Below are 26,460 nucleotides of genomic sequence, written 5' to 3'. Positions count from 1 at the left end.
TAAGAAAGTTATTAAATTTTAAAAACTTTAACCACAGAGTGAATGTAATGTTTCCCCGCAGAAAAACTAAGTCCATTTATAAGTAAAATACGGAAAAAATGGAATTTTATTTTTACAAAATTTTCTTCTGGATACTATCTTATGATCATAAACAAGCTTCTTTCCAAGCTTGGTAGAAATCCAGTATAGTTTAAGAAAGTTATTAAAATTTCAAAAACTTTAACCACAGAGTGAATATTTGTGGACGCCGCCGACGACTACGGAATGTAGGATCGCTTAGTCTCGCTTTTTCGACTAAAGTCGAAGGCTCGACAAAAATAAATGGGTGTTATGGGGCAAAATATTTTACATTGTATAGTATGGAAAAACACCAAGGAGTCCGAACATTTGACACAAATTCCCAAACCTCACCTAAGTACATCCTTAAGTCATTGCTTATAATGGAAGAAGTAGAGTTTCAATCTATTTGCCTCAATTTTTTGAGAGATCCACAACTTTTTATGATTCATTAAAGTACAAAAAAGTGCCAATAGCATCAGGGTGGGAATCTTTCATAATAGCAGTCCTCACTCAGGGTCTGTACGGGAATCTTAAGAAAACAAGTATACTGCAAATTGGCTCTATTGCGTTACTATATAATGGCATAACAATTGTATCTCTATAAACAATAATATTTGTGAACAGATATATACAAAGTTGTGGTATGAGTGTCAATGAGACAACTCTTCATCCAAGTAACAATTTGTTAGAAACGAGAAAGACTTATATGAACCACATAACAAAAGGACATTTACTACTGAACATATGATTCCTGACTTAGGATATTTTAAGGTGGTACCTAACACTACAGGGAGATAACTCTGTAAAGACAGCTGAACGTTTTAATTACGTTGTGTTGTAAAGGGAATACTAAGCTTCTCAATGATCAAAATTGGTGTTTGTCAAACTGCTATATAACCAGTGTAATTTTTCTGACAAAACGGTTGGATCAAACTTTTTGAAATTTTTATATTTTTGTTATAGGGTTAAAGTAAATATTTTGACAAAATTTTATGAAAATTAAACGAGCCAAATTAATTTTAGTGAAAGTGTTGGGTACCACTTTAACACAATTAATTTATCATCAAACTTTTTATTTTACTTTAAAAAATCAATAAGCTAATCTTTTATCTTTGAAATGATGGCATTTTAAGTTAGATATTATTATAGTCTTTATATAAATAAGCCATAAAAGTTAATAAACAAACTAATATAATAATTTGAATTTTAAATTTATAACGGGTTATTAAGTTGAGTTAAAACATAAAAGAAATAAAACTTATAAATTTACAACTATAAAATTTAATATGAAAAACAGTAAAACCTGTTCTCAAGGTCATGCACCTCTTTTACATACAAACCTGTATTGTTAGGGCCATAATTAAAAATATTTTGGTTTGTCCAAACTCTACCGAAAGGTAGAGACAGTGGGTAGGTAGGCATTTTCTATTGCTTATTTAGCAAAGAGAATTTGAAGTGTCATATATGTTTTTTTATCTTCATGCCTATCTGATTAAAAAAATACTTTTTCACATTAGGAAAATCCAAAATTTTAGTAGGCAGCTATTTTTTGGGTATGTAGGGTTAGGGCAAACAATTTTTTTCTTTTTTATGGTCACTTCTTTATATATCCCTTAGAAGTAATACCGATGTAAACTGTGAGCCTAAATTCAAAGGTGGCCTCTATCAGTATTTAAACATAAATGAGTGCCTCACAATTTTTATTTAATGTGGACATAAAATTTGGTGGGATGCATATAAGACAATGTGACAATAAAAAATTTGTAAGGGTTCCGCGGAACCCAGTGTCTCGCCTACTTTTGCTGTTAATCACACACTCATCAAAAATGATGAAAAAAATCAATAAAATTATTCCTCTCGATACTGTCTTTTGATTGTCAGAAGCTTCTGTCCAAGTTTGGTAAAAAATCCAGGCTAGTTTAAGAATCTTAAAAATGTTTTAAATACTTTAACTGCAGACTATGTAATGTTAACTGGAAGAAAAACTAAGTCCATTTATAAGTAAAATACGGGAAAAATGGAATTTCATTTTTACAAAATTTACATCTGGATACTATCTTCTGATCATAAACAAGCTTCTGGCCAAGTTTCTTACAATTCCAGGATAGTTTAAGAAAGTTATTAAAATTTTAAAAGCTTTAACCACAGAGTGAATGTAATGTTTCCTGGCAGAAAAAACTAAGTCCATTTATAAGTAAAATACGGAAAAAATGGAATTTTATTTTTACAAAATTTACTTCTGGATACTATTTCCTGATCACAAACAAGCTTCTGGCCAAGTTTTGTACATTTCCAGGATAGTTTAAGAAAGTTATTAAAATTTTAAAAACTTTAACCACAGAGTGAATGTAATGTTTCCTGGCAGAAAAAACTAAGTCCATTTTTAAGTAAAATACAGAAAAAATGGAATTTTAATTTTACAAAATTCACTTCTGGATACTATCTCCTGATCATAAACAAGCTCTGTCAAAGTTTCGTACAATTCAAGGATAGTTTAAGAAAGTTATTAAAATTTCAAAAACTTTAACCACAGAGTGAATATTTGTGGACGCCGCAGACGATGACGACGCCAACGCCGACGGAATGTAGGATCGCTATGTCTCGCTTTTTCGACTAAAGTCGAAGGCTCGACAAAAATGTAAAAATAAATCTTGAATCTTTAATCTATATAAAAACTTACCTGTTAATAAGTCCATGATATAGTGTCCACTCTGAACTGATGTACTTACCGTTAATTAGCCAATGATAAATATCCATGTTATATATAACTTACCTTCGGTTAATTTGTCAATGAATTTTTCATGAAAATTTGGTGCCGTTTTTATAAATCGTGGAGTCTCAAGTATTTCCCTTTCATGATATTTAGGCCAGTACGGTCCATAAGGCCAGAATTTAATGTCTGGAGGACGAGTTTTATAACGAGCTATAAAATCCTCCAATTGTTCTGAGTAATTCCAGTAACTAGTCTTTAGTAGCTCATTTCGTGATTGGTAGAGATTTATTTTAGTCTTTTCTGTTGAAACTAACGCCATGGTAAGAAGTTTTTTAAACCATAAATTAACAACTCCAATTACAATACTTCCATTTTGAAATAAAATAAAAATCTAAAGGCTTTACAACACAACACTGTCAATCACTCCTCAAAATAAGGGGAGATAACTTCACATTTTCGATAAAAAATCAAATATCATTATTGCACTATAAGAAAATAAGTTTCACTTCTGTATCACATGATTCCTATTTTTTGGTCATGTGTCCTGTCATGTGATCTGTATCTGTCGTCTGCTCTTCCCCTGGGTTGTCTCCTGCTGGCCTCCTTCTGAGTGAAGCTGATGATAAATAAAGATGAGCTATTTTCAATGATTTTCGTCTGAAGTTATGGTTTGGACCTAGATTGTCTATCTTGATACATTGTCGAGTTTTATGCCCCTTTTCAGTTTCTGAATCCATTGTCAACGCATTATTCAAAGAATAGTGTATTAACGAACATGACAAATTGTGTGTATTTCAAACATCTACACAACTGCTTTATGAATAAATCATAATGTATTATTTCTCATCAAAGTATATTAGGATTTTTTATGTTAAAAATGAAAAATTTAAACACTACAATAACTGTAGTTATCCAATAGACTGTGAGCCAATAAAAGGAGAGATTATCAGTCATCAAGTATTAATATATATCGTCATATATCGCTTCATTACTCCTAACATCACATATAACTTAACAATTACCATCCAAAACAGTCAACAAAAAACTAAAATCATTTCAACCACAGAATAAAAAAATACAGGATGTCAAACATCCATTCAATAAATTAATGACTTCACCACATTAAATTAAACATCTATCTAATCGAATTTCAGAATAGTCTAATATAACAACTCTTCCTGTTAACCAACATATATATCCATCTTACAATTCATCATACAGATATCAAATGAACAATCATGTAGAAATCCTCAGAAATATCATTAAAAAATGTAAATGTTCTGTTTTATTCCAAATTCAAATTTAAATTTACAGACTTAGAAGACTATCAATTAACCGTCCAGTTATTCATTGAAAAAACATTTCCCTATGAAGTCTATAAAATTATCTGCCAATCTTTCTTTGTTTTTAACATGTAAGTTACATGAATACTATCACAACGTATTGATTAACTCTTTAAAAGTGAAAACCATCTCTACGATCGTAATGACAACGACGATAATTTATCAACACATTCCACCTATAGTCACTAACACTTTCTAATGTTACTATGCAGCTGCACGTTCAATAACTCCTAGTGTTAGGTGCACCTCATTTAAGTCAATTTGTTTTACCCTCCATATACAATGCAGTGGAGAATAATTAATCATACAATAGTCAAGACTTCAAACGAAACTTTGGTGTATAACTAAATGTCCCAAAAGCTCATATCTAAACACAACGAAGACGTCAATTCTTCCACATACATCACTTATATTTGGACTCGAAATATTAGAAGTCAATTGTTCAACATACACCACTAATATTTGGACTCTAAATACAAGACGTCAATTGTATGACATACATCACTAATATTTGGACTCAACTGTTGATATATTACGATTAAAAATCCATGTCAGATTCAAGTGGCAATTCTGCAAATTGACCGATCGTTGTGAGAAGTATAAAGTTGACTATAGGTCTAATCTAAAACCACTCAAGAGGGTTTGATCAATACTAGCTGATTCAAGTGTTAATAAAAGGCGTCAAGTATTTGTTTTTTCGACACTAATTCAAAGTTTTCCGTGGTAAATGAAAGTTGAAGATCAGACCTTATAAGTTATATATAGATAAAAGAAAGAGACACTATGTATAATGTGTGTCCTAAATGTAAGTAGTTATATGACTTTCTTTGATAAAAAAAAAGCCCACTGTGGTTTAAATGATCAATTGTTGCCTATTGTACAATTAGTTGGTTTGTTATGAAAATTTGTAATTACTAAGTCAGATAATCATCTAGTCATTCTTCAGTTGTCATTCAAACAATTATGTTATTTCATTGCTAACTATAATGTCTTCCGATTTCAGAATATATATAATGTAAATTGTATCCAATCATGTGACGTATCATGTCTTACTGAGGACATTCAAAGCCAAATTCAATAGTTTGAATATCTATCTAATTCAAAATTTAAAAAAAAAAAAGAAAAAATTTAAAAAAAGGTTTGACCAGCTGTAAACAGTTGATACTTTATACTTTTTAAGCTGTGTCTTCAAATATCTGCACAATATTCAAATCATTAGTCCCTGAAAATTGTGACGAGCTATTAAACACCAATAGAATTTACCAATGTGATGAAGAGATGTTAGTTTCAATAACTCAAAACCTCCTTCTGTCATACTTTATAATACACAGAAATAATGAGATGTTTTTTTACACAAGTCTGCTAGAGAAGTGTCATAACTGAATTAGACAATGGTCTTTCCACAGAAAGTGTCAAATCAGAATCAGACAAGTGTTAATAGAAAAAGTATCAGATTTGACATGCACAAAACCTACCACTTATCTTTTTATTAAAAACTTGTCATTAGAATTCAATTTCCGAGGCACCCACGACGTTATCAATAAAACATTGATAAATTGTCTAAACTTGTAAAATGTGTCCAGCCGATGTCAATAAATTAGTTTGGATCCATAGATTTGGTTACGGAGTAACATCCATGACATTTAACTATTCCTTTTTACCGTTATGATTAATTCATTCCTAAGTGATTCCATGCTAATTATTGTTTACATTTGCATCTGACAAAAATGTTTTTAAGTTATTCAAATAATTCACAATCTTGTTAAAAATTTCCTTTCCATCAAATATTTTGTGAGAAGATAAATGATTTTGTGTGTCAAAGGTTTAACCTTGTTGTTTTCTGTATTCAATTAAGACAAACAATTAAACATTAATAATATCACTCGGTAGTACTTATAACTCAGTAAAAGAAATATTACTCCTAATATAAAATATCATTTGGAATCTATTATATATTACTTGGTATAAGAAATATTACTCGCTATACGTAATACTTTAAACATCTATGGAACATTTCATCCAAACAGTTTAATTGTCAACTATATCCGATATCAAATATTCATTGTTTTTCACTGAAACACTAAATTTTTAAATCCACAAGTGAAATAGTTTATTATATGACATCAAGTCATGAAAAGGTTTAATAACCTACGGTCAACTCTCTGTTCAACTTTCCAGTGTAAATTCAACACATATAAAAACAAGAATCTGAGTGCAAAAAACAACATTGTAAAGATAAGGTATTAAAATATGTCCTGTCAGACAACTTAAATCAAACCAAACATTCAGATAGTTAAAACCAAGCGTTCATAAGTTTGTTCAACAGAAATCTTCCTCCTTTTAAACGAATGCTAACGGTTTTTAACATGTTACTTTTGTCCCCATCAATTTCCTGTGGTTTAACAAAATAGACTCTTTTTACTATCCATTAAAACACTTTAAAAATTCATTTCACATGAGTGAATCTAATTCATTGAATATTAAGTCAAAATACATATATTTACTTTGTATATTTTTATGATATTTAAATAAGTCATTAGTTTTCTTTTGAAATGCATTTATATTTATCACAATATTAAAATTGATAAAGGTATTATTATATTTTATTTTAACATTTGACCTGAGATGTTTGACATTAGGCCTAAAGAAGATTGCAAGATATTTGACCTGAATTGAGAATTTGAGAGATATACCAACTCTTCTGATTCAGTGAACACATTTGCACACACTGAAATGTCTAACCTGCTTTTAATTAATACTAACTATTGATTTTGTGTTGCTTAGTCCTAAATATGAAGTTTCACATAAACTAAATATTATCGGAGACACTGAGGTTAGAACCAAATAAACCTACCCAGAAAAAGATGTTCACCTTACAATCCTTCCATACATGGTGTATATGACTCGCTGCTTATTGTATACAAAAACAGATAAAACCTTGAAAAATTATATTGACCAATGAACCAAAAAAATGAGGTCAAGGTCAGATGAAACATGCAAGACAGACATGTACACCTTATAATCATTCCATACACCAAATATAGTAGACATATTGCTTACCAGTTTAAGGAAAACCTACCAAAATACAAAAACTTAACTTGGAGCAATGAACCATCTAAACGAAGTCAAGGTCAAATAAAAACCTGCCTGACTGGTGTGTACATGTAAAATATTTCCATACACCAAATATAGTTGATCTATTGCATACCATTTGAGTACCACACCAATACAGAAAAACTTGACCACTGATCCATGAAAATGAGGTCAAGGTCATAATAACACCTACCAGGACATATGCACTTCACAATTATTCTATAAACCAAATATAATTCATCAAATTAATTTTTCTCTGGTAAAGAACCATAAAACTTTAAAAATCTGGTACAAGTATGACACTTGTATGACCCTGATCAATGTTTTTTTCATTGAGTAAATAACATTGCTGCATACAAGACACTTGAATTGACACATACCAAGACAGGTGAATTGATATATACCAATCTTATTATTACAATGGAGATTTAACCTCAATTGTCATCAATTCTATCATTTCTTTACTTTATACAGTGAAAAGAATGAAATAAATTGCAGTAATTTTAACAAGAGTAACCACAGGTGCAGTGGAAAATAACTAGACACTAGTAACATCACCTGTACAACACAATGGCCAATCAGATATTTATCTGACAATAATAAACTACTCATTTCTCATTTTTTTATAAAGATTAGACCCTTGGTTTTACACTAGTAATTTTAACCTTGATAGCTTGTTGTTCGGTGTGAGCCAAGGCTCGGATCCGCATTGAAGGCCGTACATTGACCTATAATGGTTAACTTTTATAAATCGTTATTTGGATGGAGATTTGTCTCATTGGCACTCATACCATATCTTCCTATATCCATATACATTTTAAGTGCCAATATAAAATATGTTTTGGTCGCCCTGAACACTCTTCATTAATCATCACAATATGCTTAACTTAAAAAAAAAGTTTTGAAAGCTGTACTTCAAGCTATGTTCAGAAACCAAAGGACAGACAACTATCCCTACACATCAATGTAAGGGGGAAACTATACCTAAGGTACCAAAGGGAAAAAACAAAACATAAGTTAAAGAGAAACAGACAACATCAAAGCAAAAAGTTACAAAAAGACAAAAAACAGTCTACAAAACACAACATTGGAAACAAAAGGAATATTCCAATTTGAAAGTATAATTTTAAACTCTGAGGTCAAGGACAAACTGACAATACTACAAAAAACATTTAAAGTACAAAAAAGACGAACAACAGTTTAAAATACAACATAGAAAACCAGACTGAACAACTTTAAAATACAACATAGAAAACCAGACTGAACAACTCGCAGAGCACCAAAAACTGGGGATGTCAATTATGATCTCAGTGCTGACATGAGAGTAAGCAGATCCTACTACACATAATGTACCTAAGGTCCTGCTCAAGCCAGATCAGTATACATTTGGTAAATGAGGTTCAAAAGGGATCAATAAAAATTCATTACTTAAAATACCTTCTGAGCTCATGCAACCATGCATTTATAGAAATATTTGAACTGGTCAAAATGTTAGAAGACAAATTGGGCAGGTCAAAAGGTTAAAGTAGAAATAACTTTTACGAGTCTGGGTTTAAATATTTGAAGTTAATATTATTCTGTTAATTTATTTGTTATTGCTATCAACAATATAGTTTACATTCAATATTTGTCAAATTTAATATGTTCTATTTTAATAAGTAGAGATTAAAGTGTGTAATAATGACAAGTTAAATCTTTGTCAAAACAAAACATTCCACCAGTAATACATACTATAGCGATAGATATGGGGGAGCTCAGGTTAAGTTTACTATATGGATATATATCGAGGAAATTAGTTTGCTTTGAATATTAAACCTTCATAAAATATACATCTCAGTCATCTAATGTAAACATGATAGCTTATTGTGTTAGATCAATGAAAGGGTCAGAGTTCACATCATTTTACATGAAATTGAAATATTTTGAAAGGAAGAGTTTTATAAAAAAAAAATTTAGAAGATGCCATATGATTGCCATTGAGACAACTCTCCATCAAAGACCTAATGATGTAGGTTAAATTTACAATTATTGGTCATGCACTGTGCAGCCTTCAACAATGAGCAAAACTACATTTACAGGTACATTGCATAATAAACAAAAGCATGTTTGATGTCTGATGAATCTTTATCATGGAATCGAATATGGTAAATGGTTCATTTTTCAAATTTAAATTGTTGCATTAAACTTCAAATCTCAACAAGCAACATGTACTTCATACAACAATGTCAGTTCCCCGTGGTTTTTTTTTTAAATAATACTTATAGTTTAGATATAGCATGATGTTGAGACATACAACAATGAGACAGCAACCTAGCATGTATATACAGATGATACAAAGGTACTGTGTTTTATCTACATATAATTACTTGTCTTGGATATACACCTGCTTATAAAAGTCAGAATAGATTGACATGCAATCGTGTACTTACATTACTGATAAGTCTAACAAAGCAATCTAACAGTAACATGGGCTGTGGTTTACTTCAAGACTATGGAGAAATACAATGCTCTTTTATTCTCTTCTTTGTTTAAATAAAGGTTTTCTTTGTGGTTCTTTTACAAAATAACTTTTTTTAATGAAGTCATAAAGTTGTAACTGTTGTTTAAACATCAATGTAAATTGGAGGTTTTTAAACACAACAATGAAACTTTATAATATATACTCCACTGTTTACAAAGAATAAATGATTTATTTGAATTAAGTTATGTACAACAGCCATTTAAAATCAGTATAAAAATCATTTCTCCTTTTTTTCTCTTATCACATATTTACTTTGGACATTTCCTTTTTTGGAATATGAAGTAAAGCTAGGGATGAAGGAGATTTTACAAAGTTCTTCCCAGAGTCTAGTTGGGAATACCAGATTTGCTCTAAACGCTTTGGTTTTTGAGATATAAGCCAAACACTGCATTTTACTCCTATGTTCTATTTTGGCCATGGTGGTTATGTTTATGGCGAAACAGAAAATTAAAAACAAACTATAGTCTAGATACCCATACAATGACGGGTGGAGACAGACGCCAGGTGATAGCAAAAGCTTGCAGTTCCTTCGAAACAAATAGGAGAAAGTATCATTAGGCCATTTTAAAGAGAACAGGAGAAGGTTACATATAATCAAAGTGTATTTTAAGGACAGGAAAAGGTATGGACCAGGTTATTTTATAGAGAAAAGGAGAAGGTATCAAAGGGCAATTTTATAGACAACAGGAAAAGCTTACATAAAGTCACTTTATAGGGAACAGGTGAAGGTATGATGAGGCCAATGTTAGAGAACATGAGACAATATGATGAGGTCATTCTATAGGAGGTATTATATGACAATTTCATAGGGAACAGGAGAACATATTTATAATGCCATCTTATGGCCATTTTATAGAGAACAGGAGAATGCATCTTATGGCCATTTTATAGAGAACAGGAGAATGCATCTTATGGCCATTTTATAGAAACAGGAGAACATAATTTATGGCCATTTAATAGAGAACAGGAGAACGTATCATATGGCCATTTTATAGAGAACAGGAGAACACATCATTTGACCATTTTATAGAGAACAGAAGAATGTATCATATGGCCATTTCATAGAAAACAGGAGAACACATTAGTACGGCCATTTCACAGAAAACAGGAGAACACATTAGTTTGGCCATTTTATAGAGAACAGGAGAACACATTAGCATGGCCATTTTATAGAGAACAGGAGAACGTATCACATGGCCATTTTATAGAGAACAGGAGAACGTATCACATGGCCATTTTATAGAGAACAGGAGAATGTATCAAATGGCCATTTTATAGATAACATGAGAACACATCATATGGCCATTTAATAGGGAACAAGAGAATGTATCATATGGCCATTTAATAGAAAACAGGAAAAGGTATCTTATGCATGGCTACTTTATAGAGTATATAAAAAGAATGAAAAAGGCCACCTTGTAATATAATGCTGCGTTCACACGTAATTCGAATTCGATTCACATTAACTTATTCGAATTAGTTTAATTCGCATTCGAAACGTTTAACGTCCTAACGTCAATTCTAATTCGAATTGGAATGCACGTCAAATTAGCTTTACTGTCCTAACGACGTTAACTTTTAATTCGGATTACCAAAAATGTATTTCTAATGCGAATTAGTTAATTTGAATTAGCCAATTCGAATCAATTCGAATTAAAAAAAAGAAGAGTGTGTGAACGCGATTAGCGAATTCGATTCGCATTCGATTCGAATTCAATTCGAATTAAAGGTAAACGTGTGAACCAGGCATAACATTTGGTTTTTCAATATTACTACAATGATCCACCTATAAAATACATATGTTTGTCCTAGATGTGTTGCAAGGAATGCAGTGATGTAGATCAAAGAATTACTTATTTGTAAATCAATTCAATTTCAGTAGTTCTTATCCCATGCTTATATTGTATTGTATATTTGTACTTGTTCTTTTTGATAACAATTTCATTTTCTTAAAATAAATATACAACACAAGATAAATATCTCCTGCCAAGAGTTAGAACATACATGTACATAAATTAACTATAGTTCAAACAGCACTGAAATCTATCAGAATTATATCTAATCCTATCTAAGCTAGTTCTTTATGAACTGTTTCAGTCCCACGTATATATTACCAGAGACATATACTACTTGTATTATATGTCTCTGATATTACATTATAAACTAGTTCAAGTCTAAAATAGATCTGTATGTACACGTGTGTGACTGTATTCTGCTCTTTAGAGGGGTAACGTTGACACATTCCCCATTCCCATGTGTGACTGTATTCTGCTCTTTAGAGGGGTAACGTTGACACATTCCCCATTCCCATGTGTGACTGTATTCTGCTCTTTAGAGGGGTAACGTTGACACATTCCCCATTCCCATGTGTGACTGTATTCTGCTCTTTAGAGGGGTAACGTTGACACATTCCCCATTCCCATGTGTGACTGTATTCTGCTCTTTAGAGGGGTAACGTTGACACATTCCCCATTCCCATGTGTGACTGTATTCTGCTCTTTAGAGGGGTAACGTTGACACATTCCCCATTCCCATGTGTGACTGTATTCTGCTCTTTAGAGGGGTAACGTTGACACATTCCCCATTCCCATGTGTGACTGTATTCTGCTCTTTAGTTAGAGGGGTAACGTTGTCTTTTTGACACATTCCCTATTCCCATTCTCAATTTTTAAGCCTACATTTATATTTATTTTATATGTCAAAAGTATTACAATTCTCATATTGATAACTTGATAAATGTCCAACAAATATTTTATATTTATGTAGTTACATTCAACCAAACTGTTACTTTTTTTTTTTTAACTTTGATAAGGAATTAAGTCAAAACAAGAATACAGCAAAAGAATAGTATGTCTAAGTTAGGAATGTTATGTTTTCTATGTGCTTTGTTCAGGTGCCATTATAGTTGACCATTTGACTTTGTCAGGTTTTATGGGTCCCCCTTATTTTAATTTCCTGTGAAATTCAGGATTTTTGTTAATACTCTTTATCTCAATCCAGCAGTTTTTCAAAGTCAGGTACTTTCTGAATATCAGAAGGTTACGTCTCACTGGACCTCAGATTTAAAGGACTATAAATGAAAGCAATGGTTGTAGGTACCTTAGACCTACAAATTGTTTACATGTTGTGTTCCAAAATGTAAAAAAGATCAATATGATAGATCAGTAGATATAGGTAGATGTGGTATGAGTGCCTGGAATGAGACAACTCTCCATCCAAGTCAGTTTATAAAAGTAAACCATTATAGATCAAATTAAGTACAGTCTTCAACACAGAGCCTCAGCTGACACACACCAAACAGCCAGCTATAAAGGGCCTCAAAATTACTAGTGTCAAACTTATTAATTCAAATGGGAATGTGAACCTTTTATGGTTTTCTTGATCTGAGCCTGCATGGTTAATGGGTGATGCTGTTAAATACATCATGCACTTAGCAATATAAAAAGAAGATGTGGTATATTACCAAATAACTAGATTAGTGACTACTCCATATCAGAGACCAAATTACATTGAAGATGAAAGCTATTAAATTGAGAATGGACATGGGAAATGTGTAAAAGAAACAAAAGAGCAGAAGACAGCCCAAGGCCACTGATGGGTCTGTAACATTACAGGTCAAAGTACAGTCTTCAACACGGAGTCTAAGTGGCTCACACCGAACAGCAAGCTTATAAAGAGCCCAAAAAATTCCTAGTGTAAAACCATTCAAACTGAAAAACCGCAATGGTCTTATCTATATATATAAAAGATGAGAAAAGAGACACACTCATCAATAAACCACAACTCCTGAACATCAAATGATAAACATGTGTGGGTCCAATAATTATTTCTGTTATCATAAAATATTTCTTTATTGGAACTTTTAAAATCAGATATCATTCTGATCACATAATCTAACAAATTTAAATGAAACCTTTAAAAATGTAATTGACCATCATAAATCATTAGACTTTATTACAACATTATTTTATTTTTGTTACAAGTTTTATAAATTACCCATCATAAATTTTCTCAATTTTCATTTTAATATTAAAATTTTCTTTCATTTTTGATCAAATATAAATTGATGTGAAAGAATCAAAAGTTTATGATTATAATTGAATTTTGGGGAAAGTTTGGTAATAAAAATGTTGGAGATTATTATAGGTCATACAAGTTACTCTTTATATTCCTGGTTTATTTGATTTTAATATCATCAAAAGAGTAAGAGGTTATGTCTCAATCTTAGAACATAATTTTATCTGTAAATGATGATTTAGAATTTCTATGATATCAAAATGAGCTTCTCTGATATCCGTTCTCATTATAATCAGATATCAAAAAGATCCTGAGCATCTCCAATTGGCTTCTTAGTAATCGAATATCTAAAAGAGCTTCTTTTCATTAAAACACAGTTTCTTATTCTTTAACTAGATCTTACATAGAGCTTCTATTCATTAAAACACTTTCTTATTCTTTAACTAGATCTTACATAGAGCTTCTATTCATTAAAACACTTTCTTATTCTTTAACTAGATCTTACAATTTAGAGCTTCTATTCATTAAAACACTTTCTTATTCTTAAACTAGATCTTACATAGAGCTTCTATTCATTAAAACACTTTCTTATTCTTTAACTAGATCTTACATAGAGCTTCTATTCATTAAAACACTTTCTTATTCTTTAACTAGATCTTACATAGAGCAAAAATCTATTCATTAAAACACTTTCTTATTCTTTAACTAGATCTTACATAGAGCTTCTATTCATTAAAACACTTTCTTATTCTTTAACTAGATCTTACATAGAGCTTCTATTCATTAAAACACTTTCTTATTCTTTAACTAGATCTTACATAGAGCTTCTATTCATTAAAACACTTTCTTATTCTTTAACTAGATCTTACAATTTAGAGCTTCTATTCATTAAAACACTTTCTTATTCTTAAACTAGATCTTACATAGAGCTTCTATTCATTAAAACACTTTCTTATTCTTTAACTAGATCTTACATAGAGCTTCTATTCATTAAAACACTTTCTTATTCTTTAACTAGATCTTACATAGAGCTTCTATTCATTAAAACACTTTCTTATTCTTTAACTAGATCTTACATAGAGCTTCTATTCATTAAAACACTTTCTTATTCTTTAACTAGATCTTACATAGAGCTTCTATTCATTAAAACACTTTCTTATTCTTTAACTAGATCTTACATAGAGCTTCTAAAACTGGATCTGAAATTCTTAATAGATCTTTAATACCATGCGTCAGTTGTGCTTAATCTATTCAGATTTTATGAGGAGCTTTTTTTACTGTTTAATTTACTTTCTTTACCTACTTTATTTAGAGCTTCATTAAATTTTAACCAGATATTTAAATAGAGCTTTTAGACATAATTTTATTCTATTAAGACTATATTTAGAACTTCTTGTAAGATAATTTTTTCAATTAAGAATTTATATCAAGAATGTTTTTGCGCTTTTAATAGTTTAATATAGAACTTCTACAAAGGTTTTAATTTTCTTCTCTGAAGGTTTTTATTCTAACTGAAGGTTTTTATTGTAACCAAGTACAATAACAATGTTTTAAAAATCTAATATTGTAACCAAACTTAATGCAGTATTCAATTATACTGTGTTTTCCAAATCTGATATATACCCTAACTTCAATTGTGAAGGGAATATATAATTAATTCAACAATGTAAACCTCAATTCAAATATTCATTATGATTTAAATAAAGTAGCAACATTTCTTATTTAATGTTTAGTTACATGATCTTTTTACTTTTAAGTAATAAAGCAGAAATATCCATTGAAACAGAAGCCAAAAATAGAAGTGGGACTGTCCTGTACAAACATATATGTAATCATTACAGAATTATAATTATAGTACAAATATATCTGCAGAATAATGATCATACTTTCAACAAATATATGTAATCATTACAGAATTATAATTAGAGTGCCAACAACAAACATTAGGTTGTACAAATATATCTTCATGCATGTAACAGAATGATCATCATTAGAATCAACAAACATTTACATGCATTACAGATCTAAAATTATAGTGCAGATAGATATATAGGTTGTATCAACAGGAAAACTGCTCAATTTCAAATCTTCATGGTCCCATTCAATGCCTGACACAAAAAGGGAAAAAAACACCTAACCTTGTTCAAACAAACTTTAAACTTATAATCAATTCAATCATATTAACACTTTCAACACTATATATTTTGTTTATTTTTTGGCAAATGATAATTAACACCATTGTAAAAACTGTCAGTAGGGGACCTAATCTATTGTTACACAACAGTTAGAGTTGTTCTGGGGATGAGGGGTGGGGGCCAGAGTAGGGGGGTGTCAAACTATTAAATCTACGTTCTAATGCAACACGATTGATTGATAGGTGTTAAATGTCAATTTCACACTATTTTCTGGCAGTCAGTTTTTGTTGATGGAGGAAACCAAAGTTGTCAGAATCTGTTGATGGAGGAAACCAAAGTTGCCAGAATCTGTTGATGGAGGAAACCAAAGTTGCCAGAATCTGTTGAGTCTCAACCATTAAAACTGACAATCTGAATCCGTTAAGATTTGAGTAGGAGTCCTGCTGCCACATTCAACTTATCAGACAGGCTAGAGATAGAATCCGTTAAGATTTGAGTAGGAGTCCTGCTGCCACATTCAACTTATCAGGCTAGAGATACATAAGTTAGACTTTGTAACAACAATCATCATATCGCAAAGAATTTAGCTGTTCTCTCAGGGGTTACAACTGACTGTTTTATTTCAATCTATAATATCATATGTTAAAAAAGTAATAATCTAATAGAAGTAATAGAGTTTCTGACTGTTTGGTTAAATCTTCCTCACCGATGTAACAAAAGTCATTTTAGTAGTATATACAACTGTTTGGTTAACTTTTGTAACTTTACAAGGTTACATCTTTATCATGAAGGAATAAAAAGTGCTGAGCTCATCTATATTGTCAATCTCCACTAAAACGTGTTCAAAATAACAAAACTGGACTAAAACACAAGTCATATATCATTTGGCATAATTTACAATTAGTAATCAAAATTAATTTGACTCCAATATTTTGATATGAATATTAACTTTGCCAATATGAATTGCATTGAGATAATTTTTGACAGTTGCAAATGACCCACGTCATACTGTTGCAATAACGTTATTGATAAAATTATCTGAATTTGATATCAAGAATTACTTGCCCTTGATCTCAAACCTTGACAAGGATGCAGTTACATCATTGTTTCATGATGGGGAAATATATCATCAAAAATAAATTCATTGACTTTTGATATCAATATGCATTTAATGAGGCAGTGATTTACAATGTATCAGGTTTAAGAATTGATGCCATTAATATGAAGGAGTGGTACATCAGGACTATTGTCTAAAACTTTCAGGTTGGTATTAATTGAAAGTTAAATGAACAAGGAACAATTAATTGACATAAGTTACATGCATAAAAAAAGATGGGGTATGATTCAGTTGCCAAGGAGAGAAACTATCACCCAATGACAAGGCTTAGTACAACAAGTTGCTCTCAAGAGCATGAATCACTCAACTTGATTTTTTGGCATTTATCTTTCGTTTAAGAGTTTAAGTGTTCAATTTCATCGTAGTATTTTTTTTGGTTTAATTTTATCAATAAGTGATTGAAAATGCGGTTTTTGGAATTGGTTCAGTAGTTTTAGAGGAAAAGATTTTTTAAAGTTAGAAAACATGATAAACAAATTGTGTAAAATTGTCCTTAAAGGGTAACTGCGGGTAACTGTAGAACCTTCAACAATGAGCATTTTTAACCCTTATGATGATACATCTATGGATTTATTCATTTTTCATGGATTGAGTAAAAAATAAATATTTATGGATATATAAAGTATATAAATCTTATTATAAACTCTTCAAAAGTACCACCTAATTACTTATTGTTATGTCGGGGTACCACATACTTGTTTCATTTACAAAAGACTCATCAATTGAATCCAAAAAGTTAAATGATCAAACAATTATCATTTAGTTTAAGTGTCTGTCTATTTTTATAGTTTTGATCCACTGTTACGACCAATTCTCCACTAAATACCCTTCTCCTCCTCCCATGTTGGTTTAGATTTTATTCAATTTAGCAGTGATGGGAGATAACTCTCTAAGATAGACAATCTAATCTTTCAATGTTCTTCTGTATACATAACATAAGACTCAATTATGGAAGGGAGATAACTCTCCAAGATAGACAATCTAGATCCCTCAATGTTTTACTGTACATAAATGTAGGACTAAAATATCAAAGTCAGTAATTACACACAATCATTGTATCCTATCATAAGCCTCTAAAGCAGTACATTTTGCAAACATTGGGGAGGTGTTTAAGTCTCAGCAAACATTGGGGAGGGGTTTAAGTCTCAGCAAACATTGGGGAGGGGTTTAAGTCTCAGAGGCATTGTCAATTCAGATTTCTATTTTTGCCTTTTTGATTGGTATTATCTCAGATTAAAAGTTGTTCAAAGTTCATAACATGCATACTCTGCATGATACTTTTGTTATATTATTCATGAAACTTTACATTTGAAATATAACAGAATATGTAAAAATATTAAACAATTTGAGCAGGCTTATGTTAGGATACATATATACTACTTTAGAAAATAAAGTATGAACTATCAAAAGCAAATTTGTTTATTTTGAAATTATATAAATATCATTATAAATAATTTAAATGTGCAATTAATTTTTTGAAATATTTAATCTTTGATTATTTTGTTTAAAAGTAGCACTTTTTCATGTGTAAATGGCTTTTTTGTTTATGAAAACCAAGAAAAGCTTAATCCTTGATTGTTTAAATGTTTAGAATTAATACAATTTTCTTGTTTTATGAATACAAAAATTGACTAGAACTAAATACGAGACCTACCTTTCTGGTTTTTATGTATCAAACTTTTACATCCATTACATTAAATGATAATTCCTTAGTGTAAATATTATCCTGGACATTCAAAATATCAAATTAAAAATTGTAATTCTTCGAGGTTCAAAAATGTATACAATTCTTTACACTTGTTTCCCCACTATTAAACACTTTCTTATTTCTTAATTTAAAGTTCCAAACTTTTACATTTATTACAAGTTACTAATGAAGCGAATCGTTGATAGGTTTTATACATGTTGAATTTGTACTGGTCTTTTAAACTCCGGGATCACTTAGATCTGTTGTACGCCACACATGTCAAATAAGACTTTTATTATCCGCTGGACTATCTACTTTTCTACAGTAACTTAAAAGTTGGACTATCCACTTGTTAACAGCAACTAATGCTTAGCTGTACTATCCACTTGTCTATAGAAACTCACACTTAGTTGGACTATCCATTTTTCTACAGTTACTCACAAGCTGGACTATATATTTCTATAGCAACCAACTAGCTGGTCTAATGACTAGTCTATAGAAACTTGCAAGCTTATTAAACAGTATGTCAACTTCCAATAATAAACTTTCACTATCTATTATAATAACCTACAGTATCTTATATTATCCATAGAAACTAATCCACAAAATCTTATAAATTATTATTCCACAACGATAGCCTTTAATATCAATATAAATTTAAACTTCCACAAATCTATCAAATAACTTCTCCACTATATAATATACCTCTGTCAACAATCTAATTTTCAAAAGTATTTCAAATTAATATAGAGTTAGGTATTAAATAATTCCTCTATTATATAATATATACTTTCGTCAACAGAATCTAAAAAGTCTTTCAAATTAATAACGAGTTTGGTATTTTCCTCTACTATATAATATACCGCCGTCAACAGAATCTAAAAAAGTTTTTCAAATTAATAACGAGTTTGCAATTGGTATTTTAAAAGTAGAAAGTTTCTTCCACCTTACCAATTCAATAGTCCCTTATCACACGGTATTTCTCCTGTCAGTTTTGTTAAGCGGTCTCTTGTTATATTATGAGGAGATAAATATTGGTAAAACATTTTGTCGATAACAGAGTGAAAGGGATCGAAGTGGCGGTACACAATAGGGAATCGCTGTGTAAATATTATCTCTATGTAATCAACAAGGTAATTATACCTAAACTGGACGTACAATTGGGGAAGACAAAATATAATCGTAAAGAGTTACAAAAACTCCCCCCTAAAAAATACATTATACAAATTCATTAAAAAAAAACTTGCAAAAAATTTGTTTAAATTTTTTTTCTTGAGGATAAAATTCTGACCAAATATACTCTTAATTAATCATTCATCTGATTTTTAAGACTTATTTTTGTTGCCTCTAAATGGCTTACAAAAGTCTCCCTCCTGATACAATGAATAAATTTTAAAAAAGTCAGATTTGAAAATTGAATATAATAATCTTTTATGTAAGGTAATTTATCACACTCAAACGTTTGTCCAAATATACTGAACATTGTTTTAGTTTATAATAATTAAAATTGACAACAACACTTCAAAAGATCTGCAATTTTATTATCTATGTCTACATGTTTCGCCTGCAAGGCAGGCTTCATCAGGACAATTTTTATACAGAAATTGAGCCCCTGAAGTACTCAAAGTGGTGCATTGAATTTGACGTCGTCATGGTGAGAGAAACAATGAGAAGTGAAAGTAGCAATACAGAGTTATAAATAGATAAGATAAATATAGAAAATTAAAGTTTGTATACAATGTAACTTGAGTTCGTTTTACTATTATATGATACATGAAATTGTTCTAAAGGCTTGGCATCTAATAGGACGAACTTCCCATGGTTCCTACCACTTCGCAAGGCTTCTCTTCCAACCTGGCCATAGTTGGAGGTTACTGCTTCACCTCGCGGAATTTAATTTATTATTTAATCGTGAACCCCTGCATCCGAAAGGAACCGCCAAGCTAACAGCGCCAATCTACAGGCCACCAGCATATACATGGACCAAGGAATATTCCATACTTACAACGAAATAACAACTGAATCAAGATGACCAAGATGTCCGATACCACCTATACATCTATAAATGATAGCAGATATAAATGATTGCAGAAGAAACGTACCACGGGCGCCGATCTTAAATGAACTAGGAATTCACAACTATGCCATTATACAGACCAACTACTGCAGACGATCCAAAAATTATATAGTCACCAAATAATTAACAAAGGAACAGTTTTTGACAATTTTATTATCCACAGCGGCGATCATAATCTTCCTATTGTTGCCGACGCGCCGGGAAGCAGTAACCTCCAACTATGGCCAGGTTGGAAGAGAAGCCTTGCGAAGTGGTAGGAACCATGGGAAGTTCGTCCTATTAGATGCCAAGCCTTTAGAACAATTTCATGTATCATATAATAGTAAAACGAACTCAAGTTACATTGTATACAAACTTTAATTTTCTATATTTATCTTATCTATTTATAACTCTGTATTGCTACTTTCACTTCTCATTGTTTCTCTCACCATGACGACGTCAAATTCAATGCACCACTTTGAGTACTTCAGGGGCTCAATTTCTGTATAAAAATTGTCCTGATGAAGCCTGCCTTGCAGGCGAAACATGTAGACATAGATAATAAAATTGCAGATCTTTTGAAGTGTTGTTGTCAATTTTAATTATTATTTAAGGATTGCATTCATTTGCATGATTTGACAACCCGGCATACCAAGGTATCCACTTCAGGGACTCTACCAAAACGATTTCACAGGCGTTGGTTCACCTCGCGGAATTTAATTGTTTTAGTTTGTTATCAATTTTAATCCTTTTTTTCAAAACATAACGGTCTCAAGTAATTAAATCTTTTTCTAAATGGGTGTATATAAAAATGTACTATGAAAATTGGTCGTTAAATAAAAATCTTCTCAGAATTTTGGTTGCTACGGTATATAAAAATCTTCAACTAAAATTGGTCATTATATAAAAATCTACTACAAAAATTTGTAACTATATAAAATCTAATGGAACTTATATTAGTTGCAACAATACAATATATCTTATAAAAGAATTCTGAATAAAACAGGACATCCCCCATTAATTTCATTTGATTTTGAGTACTGTGGATTCATTTACTTTTGTGGATACCTTATAATTTTCTTCGATAAAGGAAAACTTATATGTTCATGGATATTTAATTTCGTAGTTAAGTCAATTAAGTCTGCCTATTGAAAATTTGTTATTCCTGGAACATTTAATTTTGTGGTTCATCTTTTCCCACGAAAAACACAAAAATTGGTATCCATGGCAACAAATAATAATGAACCCAAAGTAAGACCTATTGGATGAACATGTTAGTTGATGTATTCACAAATAAAATGTTGTGCTTTATAAAATATGAAAAAGGGGGAGGCAGGTGGTTCAGAATTACAAACTTTTAAGGTTTGTTAAGGTTGAGAACAATAAACGTCAAGCCAATATTTTCATTATCTGTAGAAAGGAAAGTCTACATGAAAACATTTACTAAATTCACTCACAGTTTTGTTCATCTTTAGTGTTTTTTCTTCACTAATTAGAAAATAGGTTAATAAACTCATCACAGATACCAGGACTAAATTTTGTATATAAGCCAGACGTGCGTTTCGTCTACAAAAGACTCATCAGTGACGCTCGAATCTAAAAAAGTTAAAAAGGCCAAACAAAGTACGAAGTTGAAGAGCATTGAGGACCGAAATTCCTAAAAGTCTTGTTTACTGTAATTTAATTAGATTAAAATGTAAACGTTGTCCTTTGATTAAATTTAGTCAAATATGACATCAGACAAACAATATTTTTTGTGGTCTTCGGAAAGCAATGATCAGATTATGACATCAGAGATAAAACATAGGTAAACAGTGGTCAGACTATTGGTCAGACTATTAAATCCCTGATAAAAACATAGTTTTGATATTTTGTAAACAACCGTCATATTATGACAACAAAACTATAACTGTAAGTAATGAGAACAGATTAAACAATCAAAATTAAAACAAATGAATGAACATGTATAAAACATATCTAAGTTCCATTAGAAAATATAAGTCACTATTGAAATAACATTGACTAAATTGGTGAAGTTCTGGGCAGACAACATCAGAGTTTGGTAACTTATAATCAGTCAGGGGTGCTAAGACTTAAACAAGTGATTTCATTATCACTTATTTCAGTGATTTGATAAATTCAGTTATCACCTATTTAAGTGATTTTGGTGTTTCCTTTGATCTTCAAATGCTAATTTCATTGATTTTTCATATTTTCACAAACTTTTCTATAATTTTCCTACATAAATCAATTATCCCTTTTTCTATGGATATTTAACTTCATCAGTGCACTTAAAGTGCCTAAAGCTTTTAAAAGTACCCTTGGGAATTGTTCTGTTATCAAATATACATTAACTACTCTTACTATCAGACAAAGGTCAACAATATTAGGTGACCTGATTGGTTTTCTTTAGAGTTAAAATGATATACTTCAAGGTTATGTCCTGATCTACAAATTATTCAAGAAAATGCATATTTTGAATAAATTGTAAAAACTGACAGGCTTATCAAGCAAAAGACAATTTCTAGATGTTCATAGTTGTTTTTGTAATGGAATTCTGGTCTTTTTACCAATAAAAAAATCAAGCTTGTGAGAAAAATATCAAGAAAAAGTTATAAACACTTATTGAAGTGATCGTCTCATTATAATTAGATATAGGAAGATGTGGTGTGAGTGCCAATGAGACAACTCTCCATACAAATAACAATTTAAAAAGTAAACCATTATAGGTTAAAGTACGGCCTTCAACAAGGAACCTTGGCTCACACCGAACAACAAGCTATAAAGGGCCCCAAAATTACTAGTGTAAAACCATTCAAACGGGAAAACCAACGGTCTAATCTATATAAACAAAACGAGAAACGAGAAACACGTATATATTACATAAACAAACGACAACTACTGTACATCAGATTCCTGACTTAGGACAGGTGCAAACATTTGCAGCGGGATTAAACGTTTTAATGGATCCAAACCTTCTCCCTTTTTCTGAAACAATAGCATAACATCACAACAAAGAAAAACATATGATAAAATAACTTGTTTTAGCGATTTTAAAAAGTCTGAGTCTATTCATAGTTTTTTTTTTAATATTTCACAGCCAAAATCACTTGAAGAAGTGATTCTGAAATCACTTCCCAGTTTAACTTAAGTACCCCTGACTGTAAATAGGTGTATACATACCAATATTGACTTAACCATGAGTCTGAGTCGCATATTCTTAATAAAGATTTTCCCAAACAACTCATTTATAATGAAGCATAAAAGTTGAAGATAAACATATTCTTTTATCTATATTATCAGATGATTGAGAAGTATTTCCATTATGAATATTGCAGCAGCATCCATCTAAGCTGGGAATTTAGCCAAAACTTTAAAAGACATATGATAGTATATGCTGAAGAGAATGTTTGGACAGAATTTTGTGATCATATTTTGAATAAGATAAAGATAAATAGATGTTTCGTTAATTGTGCACTATATATTGTCCTAAATAATATCAAATAATGTCTGTGTGGATTTTGCATGAACCTTTTTGTTTTGTTTATTCTTATAATCATCATGGAAGCAAAACAAAAATTTTTGACAACCCCAATCACTTTTTTAATGACATGTATTGTGTCCAGCCCCAACCCCAACAAATGGAAGTTTTTAACGACCTTGACTTGATAATACAGCCCTTGCACAGTAGGTATAGATCGGTAAACAACCACAATCACTTCTGTATGACTTATACATTGTGTCCAGCCCCAACCCCAACAAATGGAAGTTTTAACGACCTTGACTGGATAATACAGTCAGTCCTTGCACAGTAAGTAGGTCGGTAAACAACCACAATCACCTCTGTATGACATGTACATTGTGTCCAGCCCCAACCCCAACAAATGGAAGTTTTTAACGACCTTGACTTGATATTATACAGCCCTTGCACAGTAGGTATAGGTCGGATAACAACTACAATCACTTCTGTATGACATGTATTGTGTCCAGCCCCAACCCCAACAAATGGAAGTTTTTAACGACCTTGACTGGATAATACAGCCCTTGCACAGTAGGTAGGTCAGTAAACAACCACAATCACTTCTTTAACGACATACATTGTGTCCATGCAGCCCCAACCCATGGAAGTTTTTAACGACCTTGACTTGATAATACAGCCCTTGCACAGTAGGTAGGTCAATAAACAACCACAATCACTTCTTTAACGACATACATTGTGTCCATGCAGCCCCAACCCATGGAAGTTTTTAACGACCTTGACTTGATAATACAGCCCTTGCACAGTAGGTAGGTCAGTAGTAAACAACTACAATCATTTCTGTATGACATATACATTGTGTGCCCCCTTTCAAACTTTTTATTGATATAATCATAATGTCAAACCTTGTGTTAGTTTTAGCACTTGTCTCTATGTCACTCAGATTACAAATTGACAGCACAAAAGATATCAATGAAAAACAACAATTTTAGAAAAACTTAATTATTATTCAAAATTATAACAATCATCCATGATTACTTTATAGAGTGACACTATCTGCTACCAAATATACAAGTTAATTTTTAAATCTCACATAAAGAAATTTATTAAAACTTTTATGAAAATTATTGAATATTTTCCAATATAAACACTTCAACTTGTATAATCTTGATCTTTGTATTATTTTCTGATGACAGCCAATTAGGCTGATACTTTGACGACCAGCAAATCCTTTTATCCAATGTAATATGGTGTTGTTTCAAAGAATTTTAACAAGTTTGTTTCACCATTTCCTAAAGCAGAGGTTTAAGTCCCATTGAATAAAATTGATAAGGAATGAGGATTGTGTCAAAAAGAAAACTACCTAACCAAAATGCAGAAAACTGTTTAAGCCATAGGACACCAATGGGCTTCATAGAGAGAAAATAAGGCACCTGGAGGCAGGTTTCTGTCGACAGCCCCTAAATCAAGTGTATTTAAATAAGTTCAGTGAAAATAGATGTCACACTAAACTTCGAAACATTTAAATGAGCTAAATTTTTAAAAAAATACAAGATTAACAAAGACAATAGGCTTCAGACTTTGGACAGACACAAACTTGTTTTGTGAGATCTCATCTTTCCTTCTGTACATCTAGCAAATGTAGAATAAACAAACAAACAAACACCAATATGTAATGTTCAAAACTGATTAAAATACTGTAACACTCTGTCAACGTATATTTGTTCCGCCTAACAGAAGTTCCACTGGAAACTTTGTTATAAATAGTGTCATAATACCTATTCCTGTTGGAACAAATATTCTATACCATTTATTCCGTTAGGAACATATACTGTAATATTTATTCCTGTGGAAATAATATTCCAGAATAATTCTTCCTTTTGGAACTTATATTATGAAGGAACTTCTATTCCTTGACAACTCTTTCATTTCTGGAATAAGATGTTTTAAATTACATAAAGAACTGATTTCTAACCCTGTGATTTGTCATCGTTGTTTTCCAGTTACGTTTTCTTTTGACAAAAGTTTGTAACATAAAGATTGTATATGCACCTAAAATGTAATGTTGATTTCAATTATCTAACAATATATCAACCATCAAAGAAGTTTAAAGCACTCAGTAAAATTCAATTAAAATTACCATTAAAATCTTCACCTCGTTTCATTTGAATACATACAAACTTTTGTAGCTAAAGTTTTTATAATTGAGTTTTTACATGATGACTGATCTTTAAGATTTT

The 26,460-nt window shown here is 31.0% G+C and overlaps 1 protein-coding gene across 13 annotated transcripts in view; it reads right to left on the bottom strand.

The window, feature by feature from the left end:
- LOC139499351 (cytosolic carboxypeptidase 2-like) overlaps positions 1-26,460 on the bottom strand; it is a 123,735-nt gene that overhangs the window by 53,849 nt on the left and 43,426 nt on the right. The window contains exons 1-2 of one of the 13 annotated variants that reach the window (XM_071288028.1): positions 18,654-19,174; positions 2,834-3,389 (exon numbers count right to left, since the gene is read on the bottom strand). The exons of 9 other annotated variants lie outside the window; for them this stretch is intronic. In XM_071288028.1, the coding sequence (XP_071144129.1) occupies positions 2,834-3,092 (259 nt within the window). In that variant the 5' untranslated portion in view covers positions 3,093-3,389; positions 18,654-19,174. Of the gene's footprint in view, positions 1-2,833; positions 3,390-18,653; positions 19,175-26,460 lie in introns of those variants that run through there. 3 more of the 13 variants (XM_071288031.1, XM_071288029.1, XM_071288035.1) reach the window with 3 other exon arrangements.

Source organism: Mytilus edulis, chromosome 12 (assembly GCF_963676685.1).
Source record: "Mytilus edulis chromosome 12, xbMytEdul2.2, whole genome shotgun sequence".
NCBI classification, from domain to species: Eukaryota; Metazoa; Mollusca; class Bivalvia; order Mytilida; family Mytilidae; genus Mytilus; species Mytilus edulis.
This window is presented reverse-complemented; position numbering and strand designations above follow the sequence as displayed.